The 16,535-nt window shown below is 65.2% G+C and overlaps 1 protein-coding gene across 7 annotated transcripts; it reads right to left on the reverse strand.

The window, feature by feature from the left end:
- Positions 1-45: 45 nt before the first annotated feature.
- AKNA (AT-hook transcription factor) lies at positions 46-16,044 on the reverse strand. 7 transcript variants are annotated; one of them, XM_087752823.1, is made up of 22 exons: positions 15,935-16,044; positions 10,414-10,680; positions 9,307-10,280; positions 8,656-8,730; positions 7,980-8,136; positions 7,662-7,816; positions 7,515-7,574; positions 7,300-7,400; positions 7,050-7,212; positions 6,795-6,934; positions 6,533-6,706; positions 6,130-6,337; positions 5,917-6,023; positions 5,481-5,713; positions 5,059-5,245; positions 4,495-4,701; positions 4,192-4,295; positions 3,850-3,954; positions 3,659-3,760; positions 2,837-2,962; positions 2,360-2,525; positions 46-2,039 (listed from the first exon to the last, which is right to left on the reverse strand). In XM_087752823.1, exons 2-22 carry the CDS (start codon positions 10,568-10,570, stop codon positions 1,757-1,759), a joined length of 3,984 nt encoding a protein of 1,327 aa, XP_087608949.1. In that variant the 5' UTR covers positions 10,571-10,680; positions 15,935-16,044; the 3' UTR covers positions 46-1,756. The 7 variants fall into 7 exon arrangements, with proteins under 7 accessions (XP_087608949.1, XP_087608951.1, XP_087608947.1 ...); XM_087752825.1 differs by lacking the exon at positions 15,935-16,044 and adding an exon at positions 11,476-11,598 and having other exon boundaries at positions 4,495-4,668; positions 6,795-6,922; XM_087752821.1 differs by lacking the exon at positions 15,935-16,044 and adding an exon at positions 11,476-11,598 and having other exon boundaries at positions 6,795-6,922.
- Positions 16,045-16,535: the final 491 nt, after the last annotated feature.

Consider the following 16,535-nt stretch of genomic DNA (forward strand, 5'->3'; position numbering starts at 1 on the left):
AACTCACCCGAGAAACGGCTTCGAAAAGGAAGAAAAAACCACAAGCCAACCAACGGCATTTATTTCCTTCAAAAATAGGCGATTATCTTAGTACAAAATAGCATCCGAATGGCGCTGCTGGTCATTACAAAATAGGAGATATGGGAAAAAAATCTTTGCTCCTGGCTGTTGCATTTGGGATAGTTCAATACAGCCGCGCGCCCCACGCACCCCGGCTGGGCTGGGGGAGTCGCGGCTCCCAGCGCGGCCGCGACCGGGCCCGTCGGCTCGCTCGGGCCGGGGGTAGGAGCAGATGCAACCAGAGAGCCATAAATCCTCTAAAATCCTCTAAAAGCCCCCAACCCACCCCTCTCCCCCCAAAGGGCTGGTTGCAGGGTCCGGGCTCAGTGGCTTTGCGAGCGCCTGGGGAGGCTCTAGACCTGAGTAACTCACCGGGGGCGTTAGCCGTTCCCCCCCAAACGCGGGTCTTTGTACAACAACAACAAAAAATTCAAAAATAAATAAATTTGACACAGGGCACTTTAGGTAGGTCCTACACATAAACACAGCCAGGGGCACTGCAGGCAGAGATGTTCAGGGATGGAGAGGGGGGATTTGGCCGGATCCATCCTGGGGCACGGGGTGCAGGTCCCATGTGGGACCCTGGTGCTGGTGGGTGCAGCCGGAGGGTCCCCCCGGGGTTTGTGGGGTGCAGAGCACCCACCTCCAAGGCGCCGTGACCTCTCCAAGGGCTGCTCCGACCACATCCATTTTGCTAAAAAAATAGGCATTAACTCATTACAAATGCAGCCTGGAGGTACAGGGGCTCTGCAGACACCCTCAGGGCCGGATCCTGCCCCCACCTCAGTCTCACAGGGCAATTTTTCCTTTACCAGCCCAGATCCCCTGGGAATCCCAAGGAAAACCCCAAATCTGTCTTTTTTTTCTGCCTGACAACACTGTGGGTGGCCACATCCAGGGATGGACAAAAACCCCCTCAAATGCCCTAAGGATTATGCTGGAAATTAAAACCAGAACATATATATGTATCTATATATAGATACATATATATATATACATACAAACACATATATTATGTACCATCAATCAACCCTAAAAGAGTGACTTAGCTGCTTGCTAGCTACCCTGGGGGAAAAAAAATTCACATAAAACCACAAAAAGAAGAGGTTTCCCAGGGAGGACCTGGCTCGGTTCAAGTGCAAGGGCAGAGCTGAGAGCGGAGGGGGGCACGCGGGTGGATCCCAGGGCATCGAACCCCCGGAGGATGCCTAAAGCTGGGAAGGGGGTGAACAGGGAATCGCGGGTATTTCTGCCCATGCAGGCACGGAGGTAAACACAGCTGCCAACGGGGGCGCGGCCCGTGTTGCAATAGGACCTACACAAAGTTGGAGCATCCCCAGAAGCACTCAGCTCAGGGTGGTGTCTGCCTTGGGGGACACGGGGCCACCCCGATGGTCCCAGGGGACGGTGCCCTCCTGCCGGGGCTGTGCTCGCACCCCGGGGCGCCGCAGGATGGTGCAGGTCTTGGGAGACCTCTGCCCACGTCTCGCCCTCCCTCCTGCAGCTTGGGTGGTCCCGTAAATGGACAGACAGATGGACAAACGCTGCAGGAGGGATAAGGTAAGTGGGATGACAGCCAGCGCAGGACCCCATGGACATGCCTCCAGATCTGGCAGGGATGCTGATGGGGGGCGCCATCCTCCTCTTCCTGCCCCCTGCGAGGGCAGGGAGGGTTCGGCAGGTGCCGGCGGGACCCTCAGAAGAGGCAGGAGCCCCGCAGGTCCCGCGCTCGGCTCAGCTCGGCAGCCAGCGCCCGGCTCATGCGGGTGGTGGTGAGCCTCACGCTCTGGGCAGCCTCCATGGCCCGGCTCAGCGACCGGTTCAGCTCCTCCAATTCATCCAGGTCCAGGGTCAGGCAGCGGCGGTGGCCAGCGGCATGCGGCCGGGGGGGATGCTCTGCCCGCCAGGGCCCCATGGCGTGTTGGAGGGGGACCCCGGCCATGGCTGGGGCTGAGGTAGGTACCACTGGGGAGCAGTAGCTGGGAAGAAGAAGGGGACACAGGCTCGGCTTTGCTCCATGGGCTGTGACCCCCGCGGGGCTCTGTGCCTCCACCCTGCCTTGTTTTTCAACCCTCTCCCCATCTCATCCATCTCCAACCCCCAGCACCCATCTCCTGACGCTCACCCCCATGCAGACCCCCCTCCAAAAGGAGCTGGGGCTGTGTGGCCCCGCTCCCAGCTGGCTGCCACCCAGGTGCCTGGGCCCTGTGGGCAAACCAGCAGGTCCCTGGGGTGGGCACAGCCCTCAGGAGATGCTGACCACCCACCCGGACCCCATCCCGCCACAGAGAATCCTTACAGGACGGAGGGCGCGTAAGGCACGAGGGGGACGGGCGCAAGGCAGCCGACGGCGGTGGTGGCACCAGGGCTGGCTGCCAAGTACCAAAGTCCGGGCTGCTCCGGCTTCTTGGCTCGGGGACCAGCGTGGGAGGCTGAGGGGGACGTGCCACTGGGGCCACGCTCTGCTGGGGGGAAGAAGCTGGTTAGATGTCCCTCGGGGTGTTAGATGTCCCCAGGGTGTTAGATGTCCCTAGGAGGGTGCGGGGAGCAGCAGCCCCAGGTGAGCCCCCCACTCCATGCCACACTGGGCTGCCACTGCTGGGCAGGAACACCCGTGCCCGTGGGGAGCGGGTGGTGGCACCACTGGCTGTCACTTCTGTCCCCAAGCAGTGTCCCAGCACTGTGCCAGGGGTCTGAGGGTTGTTCCCTGTTCCCCCCACCCCAGCCCCCATGCAGAGATGAGCCGTGCCAAGCACGTGCCACCCCCGTCACCCACCGTGTGTGGCTCTGTCCCTGCTGCTGGGCGTGGGGGGACCCATGGGTGCCTGGCAAGTGGGGCAGCGTGTCCTCCTCGGGGTGCTGTGCTGGGGCTGCCTCGCGGCATCGCCCACCCAGGAGCCAGCTACGGAGAGAGAAGCGAGTGTGTCCGGGAACGTCCCCACACAGACCAAGCAAGGGGGGTTCGGAAAGAGCAGAGCGGTTTGGGGGAGCTGGGACAGGAGGGGGAGGCCTTTCCCTGCAAGGGCAGCTGCAAAGGGGGAGCTGCAAAGGGGGGCTCTGAAAAGCAGGGTCTGCAAAAGGGGGGGTCTGCAAAAAGGGGAGTCTGAAAAGGGGGTGTCTGCAAAAACTGGGGGTGTTTGCAGAAGGGGAGGTGTCTGCAAAAAGGGAGGGGTCTGCAAAAAGGGGAGCTCTGCAAAGGGGGACTGTTCAAAATGGGGGTGTCTGCAAAATGGGGGGGTCTGCAAAGCACTCGGCATGCATTCAGCTCCATCCCTGGCAGCCATGGGACACAGCAGAGCCCGGCTCTGCGCTGTGACCCAGGAACGGGCTGGGTTGACCTTTAGCTAAAGGACAGGGCTGGGGACAGGTTCCCCCTGCTCCCGGGGACACCAGCGGCTGCACCCAGCAGCAAGGAGGGGGGCAGGCACCCAAGGGCAGCAGGGTCTGGCCGAGGGGCAGTGGGGAGCACCCTGGGTCGTGGGCAGTGGGCTCGTATCTCCCCACTCCTGGAGCTAATGAATTAAAGTCATTAGCAGCTCCATTAGCAGGGGATAGGGAAGGCCAGAAGGGGCTGGGTGCTGCTCCCGGCGCCACTCACCTGACGGTGTCCTGGTCCCACGGCACTGGGGGCATCCTGGGGTGCCCGGCTCTTCTCGGGGTGCCGGGGCGGCACATGGCGACCCTGCCTGGTACCGCGTCCCTGCCAAAACCCAGCATGAGCATGGCCAGGGACACCAATGAGGGGGCAGCCACCCTCAGTCTCCAGCACTGACCACTGCTGGCACCCACCTGTGTACTGTCCCCGAAACGTCACCGCACCCGGGGGGCTCCCAGGGCTCTTCTGCGGGGTGAGGGTGGCCCGGGGCCCGGAGGGTGAGGGGTCTGGCTTGGAGGCTGTGGCAGAGGAGAGGGAAGCGGGGTGGGATCCAGTGGGTCTGAGTCCCAGATCTGCAGGATCTGGCCCTGGGCTGAGCGGTGCTGGGTCCCATGGGGCCACCGGGACCTGCCCTGTCCCCGTGGTCCCGCAGGCCCACCAGCACTCCACTCCGTTTGGGGAAGGGGAAGCAGTGTGCAGAGAGGAGCATGTCCCTGCTGTCCCCTCCGTCCCCACCCCGGCAGGGTCCCACTTACTGAGGTCCAGCTCCGGCCTGTCCCGGGGCAGCGATGCCGACCGCCCCCTCCTCGTGGGTGCGACCCCGGGGGCTGCCCTGCCCCGCACTGGGGGGCTTGGCTCCCTGCGGAGGGGACGGAGCTGCTGTCACCACCCAGATCCCTCAGTGTCCCCTGAGGCATCCCCCCCGACCCACCACCCCAGCCCGGTCGCAGCAGAAATGGGACGGGCTGGGGGTGTCCCCACGCCCATGGGACACAGTGCTGTCCCCAAACACGGTGGCTGCTGCCACCCTCCCTCCCGAGGTCCCTCCTGTCACCTACCCCAGGGGTGCTGCGTCCTTGGGAGATGATAGTCCGCTGGCTACTGGTTGCCTCCTGGCCGGGGTGGCACGCGGAGCAGCATTTCCCTCGGGATAGCTGCGGGAGCGGCGCAGGCTCTCCTCCAGCCTCTGCTGCAGCTGCCACACCTCGTCCCGCAGTGCCTGGATGGCCTGGCTGCCGCAGGGCAGATGCCACGGTGAGGGACACCTGCAGCCAGCAAGGCTCCCAACAGGGCTGGCTGCTGCTGGGTGTCCTGGGGGGAGCAGCCCCATCCTCCCCGGACCCTGTGCCTGCCCCCATCCCCACCAGCCAGGACCCAGTGGCTCATGCTCTGATGCTCCCCAGAACCAAGCCTGGGGCTTGTCTGGGCTGGGGTCCAGTCTCAGCCAACCCACACATGTCATGAGTTTGGAGGACTCAGCCCCAGCTAGATGCTGGCTCTCCGAGAAGGGAAAACCTGCTGCTGCCCAGTGGAAGATGCTGGTGCCTTTGGGGACTGCATGGCGGGGTCCCTGTGTCAGCCGGGGGGTTGGCCCGGTTTTGGGGGGGTACATGGACACTCACTCGCGCTCCAGACGGGAGCCCAGCAGGTCACAGCAAGCCGGGGCGAGGGACGGTGGGTCAGGGGACAGCGGGGTGGGGGACGGTGTTTCGGGGGATGGCGGGGGGCTGGCCGGGCCCCTGGCCGTGGCTGGGGGGTGGTCACCGGCGCTGACGCAACTCCTGCCTTCTGCCTCCGAGTCCGTGTGAGCTGGGGAGGAGGGGGGACACGGTGAGTCGAGGTTGGTGGCGCGGGACGTGGGGGTGTCCCCCCCCAGGAGAGACCTGGGAGAGCAGAGTCAGCAGGCGGGAGGCACACCCAGGCCAGCACCCCATGGGGCTTGGGGGAACACCATAAACCAGAGCCTCTTCCAACCGCAGAGCCCGGACCCCCCCAAATCTCTCTCCCTGGGGACACGTCCCTCCCCGAAACGCTGCCTACTCACTGCCGTCACCATCGGGTCCTGCCTCGCTGCCTGCGCTCCCGGCCCAGCCTGGGGGGGAGCTGCTCTGTGAGGGGGTGCTGGGGGGCAGGCGGGGCCCCCCCGTGCCGCCCTGCCCGCTCGCAGGGTAGATGCCCATCAGCGCCGTCCTGGAGGGAAGTGGGGTCGCCTCTCTCTTCCGTGGAGGACGGAGGGTCGCGGGGATGGGGATGGAGGGTCCCAGTGAGCCGGGGGTCCTGGGGACGGGACGGGTCATGCACCACTCTGCACATCTCCACCCCCCCCCCGCCCCAGCACCCCCTCCCTGCTCCACACGTCCTCGCCACCTCTCCCCCCATCCTTGCTCCCCTTCAATGTCCCAAATCCCCCCCAGACAGGGCCGACAGCCCATGTGCCCGAATCCTTCCCCCGGAGTGAGGGCAGGGACCCTGAGCCGTACCCGGTGCCGGGGGGCCGGTGCTCGGGAGTGTGCACGGGGGGTGACACCCTGCTGGCCTCCGAGCCCACGAAGCCGCTGTCTGTCTCCGGCGACACGATGCGCTGCTCCTGTAGATGCGTCAGGAGGGCAGGATTGGTGCTGAGCACCCCCAGGACCCCCCGGCAGGGTCTGAGGGTGCCAGCTGATGGGGACCCGCAGTCCCAGGGGACTCACCTTGCGGGGCCGGTGCTGGGCAGCAGCGCTGCCCGTCTCACTGCTGCGGCGGGACTTGGGTGCCTGCGGTGGCTCAGGGAGCCCCAGGGGGGGCTTGGCTGTGGCCGGGATGCCCTCAGCGGTGGGTAGAAACAGGTGGCCCCGTGGCCCCTCTGGCCATGGAGACTCCCCGGGGGGCAGCGGTGCCGCTCTCCTCTCTGGGGGGTGTCTGCGGGGAGAGGACAGAGCATGAGCGATGGGGCAGAACGACCCCAAACATGGGGAAATGCCCTAGTGCAGCCAGCTCTCCCATGGAGACTGTTAACTCTGAAGCCTATCAATGCCAGTGATGTAAAACCTGTGACTTGCCATAAAACCTCTAGCTCGAACCTGCCTGGGGGACCTGTGCTCCCACAGCACTTACAAGGGGGAGGTCTCGAGGTCGGCCCCCTCCTCTAGTGACCGTGTCCTGCAGGGCACCTTGCTGGGGCCACCGTCCCCCGCTGCAGGACCATCCACCTCCTCCAGGGACCTGCTCCCTGCCAGGCTCAGCTGCTCCATGCTCAGTGACTCTGGCAAGGACTTGAAGTGCTTGTACCTGTGGGGGACCCACAGGCAGGTGTTGGTGGTTTTGGGGAGCCACTCCCTGCCCATGCTCCCCTGCACCCCACCGTGCGGGCACTCACTGCGCCAGCAGGTCACCGAAATCCTCCTCCACTCGGAGCTCCTTGTGCCAGAAGGGCCGGGGCAGCCCCCCTGCCACCGCCTCACTGTCCCCCGCTGTCCCCTGGGGACCCTCCATCGGCACGGGGCTCTGCAGGGCACACTGAAAGGGGGTCAGAGAAGCACGGCCCCCACCCCGGCCACAGCAGGGTGCCCCCACCCCAGCATCTTTGCACCCCCCAGCCCCATCCGCCCCCCTGCACCGTTGCCCAGCTCACCTCGGGGTGCGGGGAGCGGACGGCTGGTGGCGGGGAAGGGGCTGGAGGGGAGCGGGACCGGGCTGGGTGCTGCGGGGGGAGCTGCCGCCTGGCCCCGGGCTCCATCCGCTCCTTCAGCTCCTCCAGGCGCAGCCCCAGGCAGAAAATCTCCCCTTCCACCACGCTGCAGGACAGTGACCATCAGTGCCGGGGAGACACTGGGCTTCGGGGTCGGCTGGCAGGGAGGGGGCGGTGGGGGTCAAGCACCTACCGGTCAGGATCAAACTCCCCCGAGGGCCCTGGGTGCTGCTGCCGGGCTCGCAGGTACGCCCGCTCCAGCGCATCCTGAGCATCCTTCAGCTTCCGAAACCTCTGCGGCACAACGGCAGCGACATCCGAGCCTGCCAGCTCGGCCTCTGGTCCCTGCCGCCCCCCCGGCCCCCCTGCGCATCCCCGGGGTGGGCTGTCGGGAAGGGGCTGACGCACCTGGAGCTGCTCCTGGGGCGCGGGGTTCCCTGCCGCGATCTGGCCTTCGAAGGATTCCACCTGGGTGGGAGAGAAGAGGCTGAGCCCAGCCCTGCTGCAGCCCCCCCACCGCTGCAGCCCCCCCACCGCAGCCCCGCTGCGTCTTGCCTGCGCCTGCAGCTTGTGGGTCTGTCCCGCCAGCGTCTGTGTCAGCTGGGTCCCCGGGCAGTGGCAGGACCCCGGGCAGGTGGGACAGCCCCCCGCGGCTGGAGGGGGGGAAGGCCGGGGTGATCCCCCCCGGTCTGATGGTCCCGGTGCTGGAGCTGCAAGAAAACACGAGGACAAGGTGATGCTGTGGACCGCCACCACAGCACCGGTCCCCCCAACCGCAGGGAAGCCGTGGGTGTGGGGTCTCGGCTGAACATCCCCCCCAAAAACTGGAGCAGGAGGGCGATGAGCTGGACAGGGAAACACGGTTCAACTCACCTCCACCCGGCGAGGATGGCGAGGCCGGGGCCGGGGCCATGCTGAAAGCCGCCGTCCTGGCCTGCGGGATGCTGAGGGCCATCACCCGGCAGCCGGTGCCCACGGTGCCCACGGTGAGGCTGCGGCTGGGCCGTGGCGGCTCGGCGTACAGGCTGACCTGGGGGCAGGGAGAAGGGATTCAGGGCACCCACTCTGCACCCCAACCCCAGCGCTGCCCACCCCGAAGCACCCATCCCCATGGGGACAACAGGCGGGGGGGGCGAAGGCGGGGGGCACAGCCCAGGCAGGGGGCACAGCCGAACATCAGCCCTGCCTCAGTTTCCCCACCCACGCAGTGGTGCAGGGCAGGAGGCGGCGAGGGTGACATGGGGACGCGCTTCCGCCTGCTGGCCTGCCATTTTGGTGACGTGCCCTGCAGCCGCCCCCGCCATTTCGGCAGGGCCACCTCCCCCGGCGCGGAGGGGAGCCTGCTGGGCGGGGGGGGCACGGTGGCCCCCGGCTTTGCTGCAGGAGCTGCAGCAGCCTCAACCCCCACTCCCTGGGCTGGGCTTGCTCAACCGCAGGTCCCCGGGAGGAGGAAGAGTGGGGCCAGGGGAGGAAGACATCCCGAATAATGCTGGGGAGGGGGGAGCAGAACGGGGAGCCCCCCCGCAGCCATCCCCACCCCAGCACCCACCCTGGCACCCAGGCGTAGCTGGTCGATGGTGTTCTCGGCCTCGGCGTACTTCGTCAGCAGCTTGTGGTAGTCATCCTGCAGGAAGGGGACACGCAGCGGGTGACGGCACCCGGCACGGGAACAGGGGCTCGGAAGATGCCCGAGGGGTGGGTGGCAAAGGGGGATGCGGCACGGCAGGAGGCATCCCTGTGTGGGGATGACGGGGCTGGGGGGGGCTCCCGTGGGTGGGGGACACGCTGGGGTGCAGAAACCCAGCCCCCAAAGCACCTGGCCCATCTGGTGCAGATGTGGCCCCTGTTTCTCTGCGTGAGGGAGAGCCTCCCGCTCCTCCCAGTGGACAGGAGGGCATCCCAGGGGACAAGCATCCTGGGGGCCATGAGCATCGGGGGGTGTACAAGCATCCTGGGGGGGACACGAGCAGCCCTGCCTCCAGCCCCGAGTGCTGCCCATGTCCCTGCCTGGTCCCTCCCTCCTCGCCAGCCCCCATGCAGAACCGTGAAGAGGTGACCAGTACCAAACCTCCCATTGGTGACACATGGCCGGCTCATGGGGCTGGTGACATCTCCATTTCACCCGCACCCCCTGGTCCCCCCACCCTGGAGACCCTCCCAGTAAGGCCTCTCTGGCTGAACTGGGGGAGCTGGGCATTACCTGGAGCTGCTGCACCAGCTCGGTGGCTTGCTGGGGGGACCTGAACTCCTGCGGCAGCCCAGCGGTGGCGAGGGGCTGCGAGGGAACCCCCTCCCCGCTGCTCAGCAGCACCTCCCGGACGATTTCGGCCGGGGACTTGAAGCCGATGGGGCCGGCCGGGGCCCTGGGGCGGGTGGGCAGCGTTCGGCCCCGCGGCGGCCGGTAGCTCTGGTCGAACTTCACCCGCGCCTCCACCTTGGAGAGGTCGGGCAGGGGGTGGTTGAGCCGCCCTCGGCCATACTGGGTGCCATCAGCCGTGCCGGTGCCCGTTCCCGAGGGATCCCTCGTCTCCTTGCTGCCCGTGTGCCGCCGCCGGGGGCTCAGGGACCGCGATGGCCGGCCGGGCTTGGGGGGCAGCAGGGTGGGTGCCACTTTCTTGGGTACCTGGGACCTGTTGTGCCGCTGCAGTGCAGGGGGGGTCCCAGCACCCCAGGGCTCCCCAGCGGGTGCCAAGCCAGCGGTGCCAGGGGCCGGCAGCCCCGTCCCAGCCAGCTGGGGCTTGGGGACAGGCTCAAAGCTGGTGGCATCGCAGAGGTCGTCATCGGAGTGGCGCAGCAGGAGGCTCCGTCTCCGGGTCCAGCCCTGCCCATGCCCCCCGCCGGTGTTCCCAGCTGTGTCCCAGCGCCGGTGCCGGTGGGATGGGGTGGCGGGGCCAGGGCTGGCGTCCGACAGCCCTGAGGTGTCACCACCATCCGTGCTGCAGCCGCGGGGCTGGCAGACACCTCGGCCATCCTGCAGCACCTCGGGGCTGCTGCTGGACCCCGAGCCCCACCAGCCCTCGTAGGAGAGCTCAGGGTAGGGCTCCCCATCGCTCTCTCCCCCCCAGGGCCCCTCGTCCCCCCCGGAGCTGCCCTGCTCCTCCTCCTGCAGGTCCCGCGGTGGGTGCCAGCAACCCGCCTCTGCCGGGGACCCCTCCTCCAGGTCCTCACTGTCACCTGCAAAACACCAGCACCGCGGGGCTGCCACCAGCCAGATGGTGCCCCCCAGCCCCCTCACAGCCCCCCAGCTCCAGGGACACCCGGGACCCCCCCACGAGGGTCTCTGGGCAGCAGGGAAGGGAGGACTCACCCCACGGTGGGCTCCCGGCATCCTCCCCCGGGCCGATGACCCCATCCTCATCCATCCTCCTTTCAAAGTCGTCTTCCTCTTCCTCCTCCTCCTCCTCTCCCTCCCAGCGCGTCAGCTCTGTTTGTGTCCAGTGCAGCCATGGTGCCGGGCTGGCCATGGCCCGCAGGCACGGTGTCCCCGTCACTTGTGCCGCTTCATGGCCCGGTGGCGGCGGGGGGCCGGGGACCTCCTTGCCACGAATGTAGGTCACATCATCGCCGCCGCGTCCTGGTGGGCCAGGGAGAGGGGGGATGCTCAGCGGGACACAGCGGGCTCTGTTCGAGGTGTCACCCCCCCACTGTCTCCCAGACCCTGGGGACAAGAGCAACCCCCCATGACAGGGGGGGTGATATCCTCGGGCCACCCCCTACCCTGCATCCCACCATCAGCACCACAAAGCTGGCGCTGCCGCATCCTCCATGGCCACGATGGCCCCCAGAGGTCCCCATGGAAAGGAGCCCCCCAGGGCCACCCTAAAATGCTTTTCCCCCTTGGGGCAGGCACCAGGGGACACCCAGCCCATGCTGGCACCCTCCATACGTCACCCCAGCCAGGCAGCCACAGCCTGGGGACCGTCAGCAGTGCCATCACGGTGCAGGACGGTGCCAGGGGAGGCAGGAGCACCCCGAGGCCCCTCTGGCTCTGGAGGTCTGACAGCAAGAGGGAATCACAGCAGAGGCCCGGCACACTCACTCCACCGATGACCTAAAAGCCCTCGCCCCGCTCCTCGGTGTGCCAGGGTTCCCAGAGCCGCAGCGGCGGCTGAAGAGACACCGGATGCCGAAAACCCAACCGCAGGGCGGGTAGCAAGAAAGGCCACGGGGTTTTCCTGGCAACGTCCCCTCGGCTGGATTTGAGCCCCTCGCTACCCAATTTTGGCCATGGGGTGCTGGAGGCGGCAGCTGCCCACGTGCTGGAGGCTGGTACCGAGCACCGCGCCGGCATCACCGGCCACCACCCGCAGCATCCCAGGCTAATGCCGGAGCATGGAGGAGCAACCGGCCCCATGTGGGGTACACTCACCCCGTACCAGCATCTCCGGGATATCCCCATCACCGCGACCCCATTGGAGGTCCCCAAAGCAGCACCCCTCCGAGCACCCCAAAACCTTCCTGCACCTGCGGGGCAGTCAGGCTTTTGCAGAAGTAGGAAACGATGCTCGGGTGCTTCCTGCCAAGTTTGCAAGCGGATGCAAATTTTTTAACCCCATCAGGCCTGAGTGGCAGCAGCCGAACCCTCCTCCTGCACCGTTTTTCATTAAAACTTTTATATTTTAATCGAATTTGGAGCAAAATGCCGAAGCAAAACGGGGGGGAATCCCTGAGACCATTGGCAGCTGGGTCTTCCAGGAGGACAAGCAGCCCCAAAATTCAGCCATACAGCCCCAAAATTCAGCCAGGCAGACTCCTCCTTGGAAATCCGGGATACGGCAAAGTCCACATCCCAGATTTCCAAGGAGGGGTCTGCCTGGCCCCTACCTCGAGATGCTGCTCGCAGCCCCAGGGACGCCACAGCTGTAACCAGGCACCATGGTTCATCCTGGCACATTTGCAGGCAGGCAATTAATCCAGCTCGTTACTGTGTAATTAGCGGCACGCGGAGGAGAGCTTCCACCAGCTCCCAGCTGCTAACGAAACCACAGCACGGTCCCTGGGGTGGCTGCATTTAGCCAGAGGGTGCTGCAGTGATTTCGGGGTGCTGCTGGCTTGGGGATGGTGGTGATGAGCTGCAAACCTATGGCACCCACGTGCTCCGGGAAAAGTCCTCTAACCCACTCTGAAGTCTCAGATCTGCAAATTCCCTGCCTTAAATCCTGCTGTTAGTGGGTTTTTTGGGGGTATTTTCTGGTGCCACCTGGCATCAAGGTCCTCGGGCATCACGCTTGCACCAGCAGCAGCGCGCTCCCAGCCCTGCCTGCATCCTTGGGGCTTTCTGGGCAGGGAGCAAATCCCAAAGAAACCCTTAGGGTCCTGCAAACTTGCTGGGGTGTTTGCACAAGGCTTTTCCCCATAGGTCAGCTGGCCAACTCCGTTCTCCACACCTGGAGATGCTCCATGGCTTCTCCTGCCACTGGGGCTGCCCACGGGATGCTTCAGGCTCTGCGACTGCTCAATGCAGCTCAAGAGCGATTTTGGCTTTTGCCCCTCTCTGAGCTGGGACGTTTCCAGCCCCGAGCCCCCGCCTGCATCCCGGCATGGAGAAGCAGCACACCAAAGTGCCCCCAACCCGCCTCGAGCCCCGCAGCATCCCCGAGACGAGGAGCCCCAAACACCAGCCCCGGGGGGCCCAGCGGGTGGGCGGTGGGTGAAAGGAGCCCGGGGATCCTCTTGTCTCGGGGCAAAGAGGGTTAAAACATTTCCTACCCGGTTTTGGCAGGCCGGTGTCTGGATCATACCTAACCCGCGCCCATCGGCTGTCACCCCATCTCTGAGCAGCCTCCCCCCGGGCTGCGCTGCCCGCAGCAGCCACAAACTATGGGATCTGCTTGCAAATCCAGCCACGTTTATCGCTTTCCCAGAAAGTCCCTCCACCGATGGTCATGGTGGTAAGAGAAAAATCTTGGATTTTTTTCCCCTTTAAGTGAGTTGCTTGCTGTTATGGTAGCACAGAATATCTTGAAAAATGATGTGGCTACGTACCCAGGAACCACAAAGCAAATGCAAACAATCCCAAGTGTGTATGTGTGTGTATATATATATATATATATATATATATTTTTTTTTTTTTTTTTTTTTTAATCTTGCTCTTTGAAAGCCAGGATTTTGCAACAGGGCAATCAGACAAAGAGCTAAAAAGAAATTTAAAAGCTTCAGCTAGAAAATGTCTTTTACCCTTGAACTTTGCTCGGCCTGAGACCCTCAGCCCCTCTCCTCCCGCTGCCTCTCGGCCTGGGCTGTCCCGAATTGTGCCTCGGGGTGGAGGTGGTCGGACCAAGGCGGGGTTGCTCCGGGCAGTGATGAGTGCTACCAGGTCTCTGCCTGGCCAGCAGGCAGGAGGGGTTGCCTCTGCCTGTCCCTGCCCTCGGCCCCTAATCTCTGATCCCTTTTGCAGGCAGCTTCACCCTCCGCCACAGCGATCCTGTCCCTGTCCTGCAAACCCCACCGGGACAGGGAGGTGCGGAGCCGAGACCGCCCAACTCATTGCATGCATGAGGCAGAGGAACAGCAGCGCAGTCGAGGCCGAGACCTCGTCACCGCTCCTGGGTTTATCGGTGGTGACAGCGGAGGAGATGCCGCATCCCCTGCCCCAGGGCTCGCTTGGCGACATGGAGGGGGGGACAGAGCCGCTGTCACTCTGCCTTCGCTGCCTCATCGACCCTGGGCAGAGCAGGCGGGGGGGCTCAAACCCCCCCACCTCCATCCCCACGGCATGAAGGTGACGTCCCTCGAGCGATGGGGAATAACCGTGACTGTACCTCCTAATAAAATATCCATCCCTTGGCCAGGAGGGGGGTTAAAGCCCCCCCCGCCCCGCATCCCATAGGACGTGGGAGGGGGGGCTTTAACCCCCCTCCCGGCCAAGGGATGGATATTTTATTTTCCTAACCCCCCAGCTCCAAACCCAAACTCAGCTCCAGAGAGCACCCGATCTCCCAGAGGTGCCAGGCACCCGCATCCTCGCGGGGATCTGCACCCCAGCACCCCGAGAGGGCAACCTCCGACCACAGGGGTTTTTAAGCTAAAAGCTCTGAGCCTGCACGCCCAGGGCTCTGCCTGTGCCCGTGCTGCCTAAAAATACCCATTTTTCTGCTTGAATGTCTAAAAGGAGAGGTTAAAAGCAAGCAGGGGCTGATGTTTGGTCCCGGCGATCTGCAGGGGAGGGATGGGGAGGGCTGGTTTTTGGGAGCGTGGGTCTAACTCGCTTTTTTGTCCGAGCCCCTGGCAGGAGCGGCGTTGCCAGCCAAAGCGTCTCTTTTGGAGGGGTTTGAAGGAGGCCAGAAGAACGGCCTTGGGCTGAAACTTGGCAAGGGGCTTCTGCACTCCAGGAGGGAGGAATTCCTGGGTTAGAAACCCTTTTTTTAAGCCCACAGAATCCCATTTTATGAGCATGAAAGAGGGCAGAGAAGCGTAAACGCTGCTTTCTTAGTTTGCGCTATTTCCCTGTAAAACAAGGGAGAAACCATCACAGCGAGGAAGAGCCTGACAAACCCTCCTCGTCCTCCGAAAGCACGCACGCCTGTTACTACACCATTACTCTAAAGCCCACGCGTCCCCCCAGTTCCTCTGCCTGGAGGGGCCACGTCCCCCCCAGCTCCCCCACGCCAACACGTCCCCACGGAGAGGCACCGAAATCCCGCGGAGGCAGCATCTCTGCATCACTTGCACGGAAGCGAAGCCCCATGGCGGGACTGGGAGCTGCTCCCGCGGCCGCTTTCCCACCTCCTCCCCGGCACACGAGCCCTCCTGTCCCCAGCGCAGGGCCCCGTCCTCCCGGGGACGGCGTCATCCTGCAAAGCTGTGGGTTTACACCCTGGGGCCAAACCCCAACGTACCGGCAGGAGCTGGGGTGAGCCAGGGGCTGCCAGTGGCCGCAATGCCTGCCAAGGGCGGCCTTAATCTCTGTCTGGAGAGAGCTGCCACCGCGGCAGAGCCGGCGGCACGGAGATCCCTTATTAGCAGAGGACAAGGGGAGGCGGCGGGGGATGCAGGAGGGCAGCGGAGGAGCTGGGAGTGAGTGGTGGGGTTAACCAGCAACGGGCTGGGTTTGGGTAAACATCACATCGACTGCTACGCTCCACGGGGAGCCCTTAAAACCCCCCTGCCTGGATCGTTTCGCCAGGGTGCTGCAGAGCAAGGGAAAGGCAGGACACCCGACGGCACCCACAACCCGACTTTGAGGCACCGAGTGCGCTCAAAGCTGCCCTTTAAATGAAAGGAGGAACTGGAGCCGCAGGCAGCCCTCGCAACTTCCTCGGAGGAGCCGCAGGCGGCGGCACGGCCTCGGTCCCGCAACCTCCGCGCGAGCCCCGGCCTTGGCTGCTTGCCGCCCTTGGCGGCCCCGGCCACGCCAGCCTGATGAAACCCTCCCGAAATCCCGAAATCCTCCGGCCGCACCTCCTGCAGGAGCAGGGTGGCAGACTGGGCCCCGGAATGGGAAGAAGCGGTGGGATAAGAAAAGTTACGACAAGTTTCCTCGGGGTCACGAAGGCGCCGGTGGCGTGGGCAGGACATGTGCTGGGGAGAAGCGGCGAGGCGTCACGTCACGTCCCGTCCCGCATCCTCCCGGCGCGTCCCTTCGGCTGCGGGACCCCGGTGGGGCTGGGGGTCCCCCCTCCACCCAGGGACCCCAAAAACCTCCCAGCTGGGAGCCAGCCCTGCCGGAGCCGGGCTCGGCAGAGCCCGGGGGGGTGCTGGATGCGGCCCCCAGCTGTGCATCCAGCTGTGCTCACGGGGTCTTCTTCCCTCCAGCTGCCTGCAGGAGGGACCCCGTGGGCACCACTGGAGGGGCCCCGCCCCGCCACTCGCACGCAACGGCTGCCCACCTGCAGGGAGGCCCCGGCCGGCCCCTCCTCGCCCGGCGCTGGGCGGCCCCGGCCCCGGCCCCGGCCCCGGCCCCGGCCCCGGCCCCGGCCCCGGCCCCGTCCTGTCCCGGCCCCGGCCCCGGCCCGGCCGCCGCCGCCTCCTCCTCCTCCTCCTCCTCCTCGGGCCCGGCCCCGCCGGACAATAGCGCGGCCCCGCGGCGGCGGGGGGCGGAGCCAGCTCCCTCATTAGCATCGCCGCCGCTTTCCGCCAATCCGGGAGCGCCGCTCGGAGAGGAACGGGAAGTCCTTAGCATAAAGCCGGCCCTCTTTTGTATTTGCATAGCCCGCGGCGGGGGGCCAATCGCAGCCGCGACGGGTGGGTCTCATTGTCATAATTTATGCAGCGCGGGCACCCCCTGGTGGGGCGGAGCGGGGCCGGGGATGGGGATGGGGATGGGGATGGGGATAGGGATGAAGATGGGGGTAGGGATGAAGATGGGGATAGGGATGAAGACGGGGATGGGGACAGGGATGGGGATGAGGACAAAGATGAGGATGGCCATGGGGAGTCCCAGTTTTGCCCAGCCATGCTGCCCATCGCCACCACACCCCTGCATGCCCC

The sequence above is a fragment of the Nipponia nippon genome, unplaced genomic scaffold (genome assembly GCF_047370975.1).
Source record: "Nipponia nippon isolate SJK-2023a ecotype South Korea unplaced genomic scaffold, ASM4737097v1 scaffold_16, whole genome shotgun sequence".
Lineage (NCBI taxonomy): Eukaryota > Metazoa > Chordata > Aves > Pelecaniformes > Threskiornithidae > Nipponia > Nipponia nippon.

Coding starts and splice junctions, on each gene's coding strand:
- AKNA (XM_087752819.1), bottom strand. Junction 8,137..8,655: donor AGCTACGCCTGGGTGCCAGG/GTGGGTGCTGGG, acceptor CCCTGCCCCCAG/GTCAGCCTGTACGCCGAGCC. Junction 2,963..3,658: donor TGGGACCAGGACACCGTCAG/GTGAGTGGCGCC, acceptor CTCTCTCCGTAG/CTGGCTCCTGGGTGGGCGAT.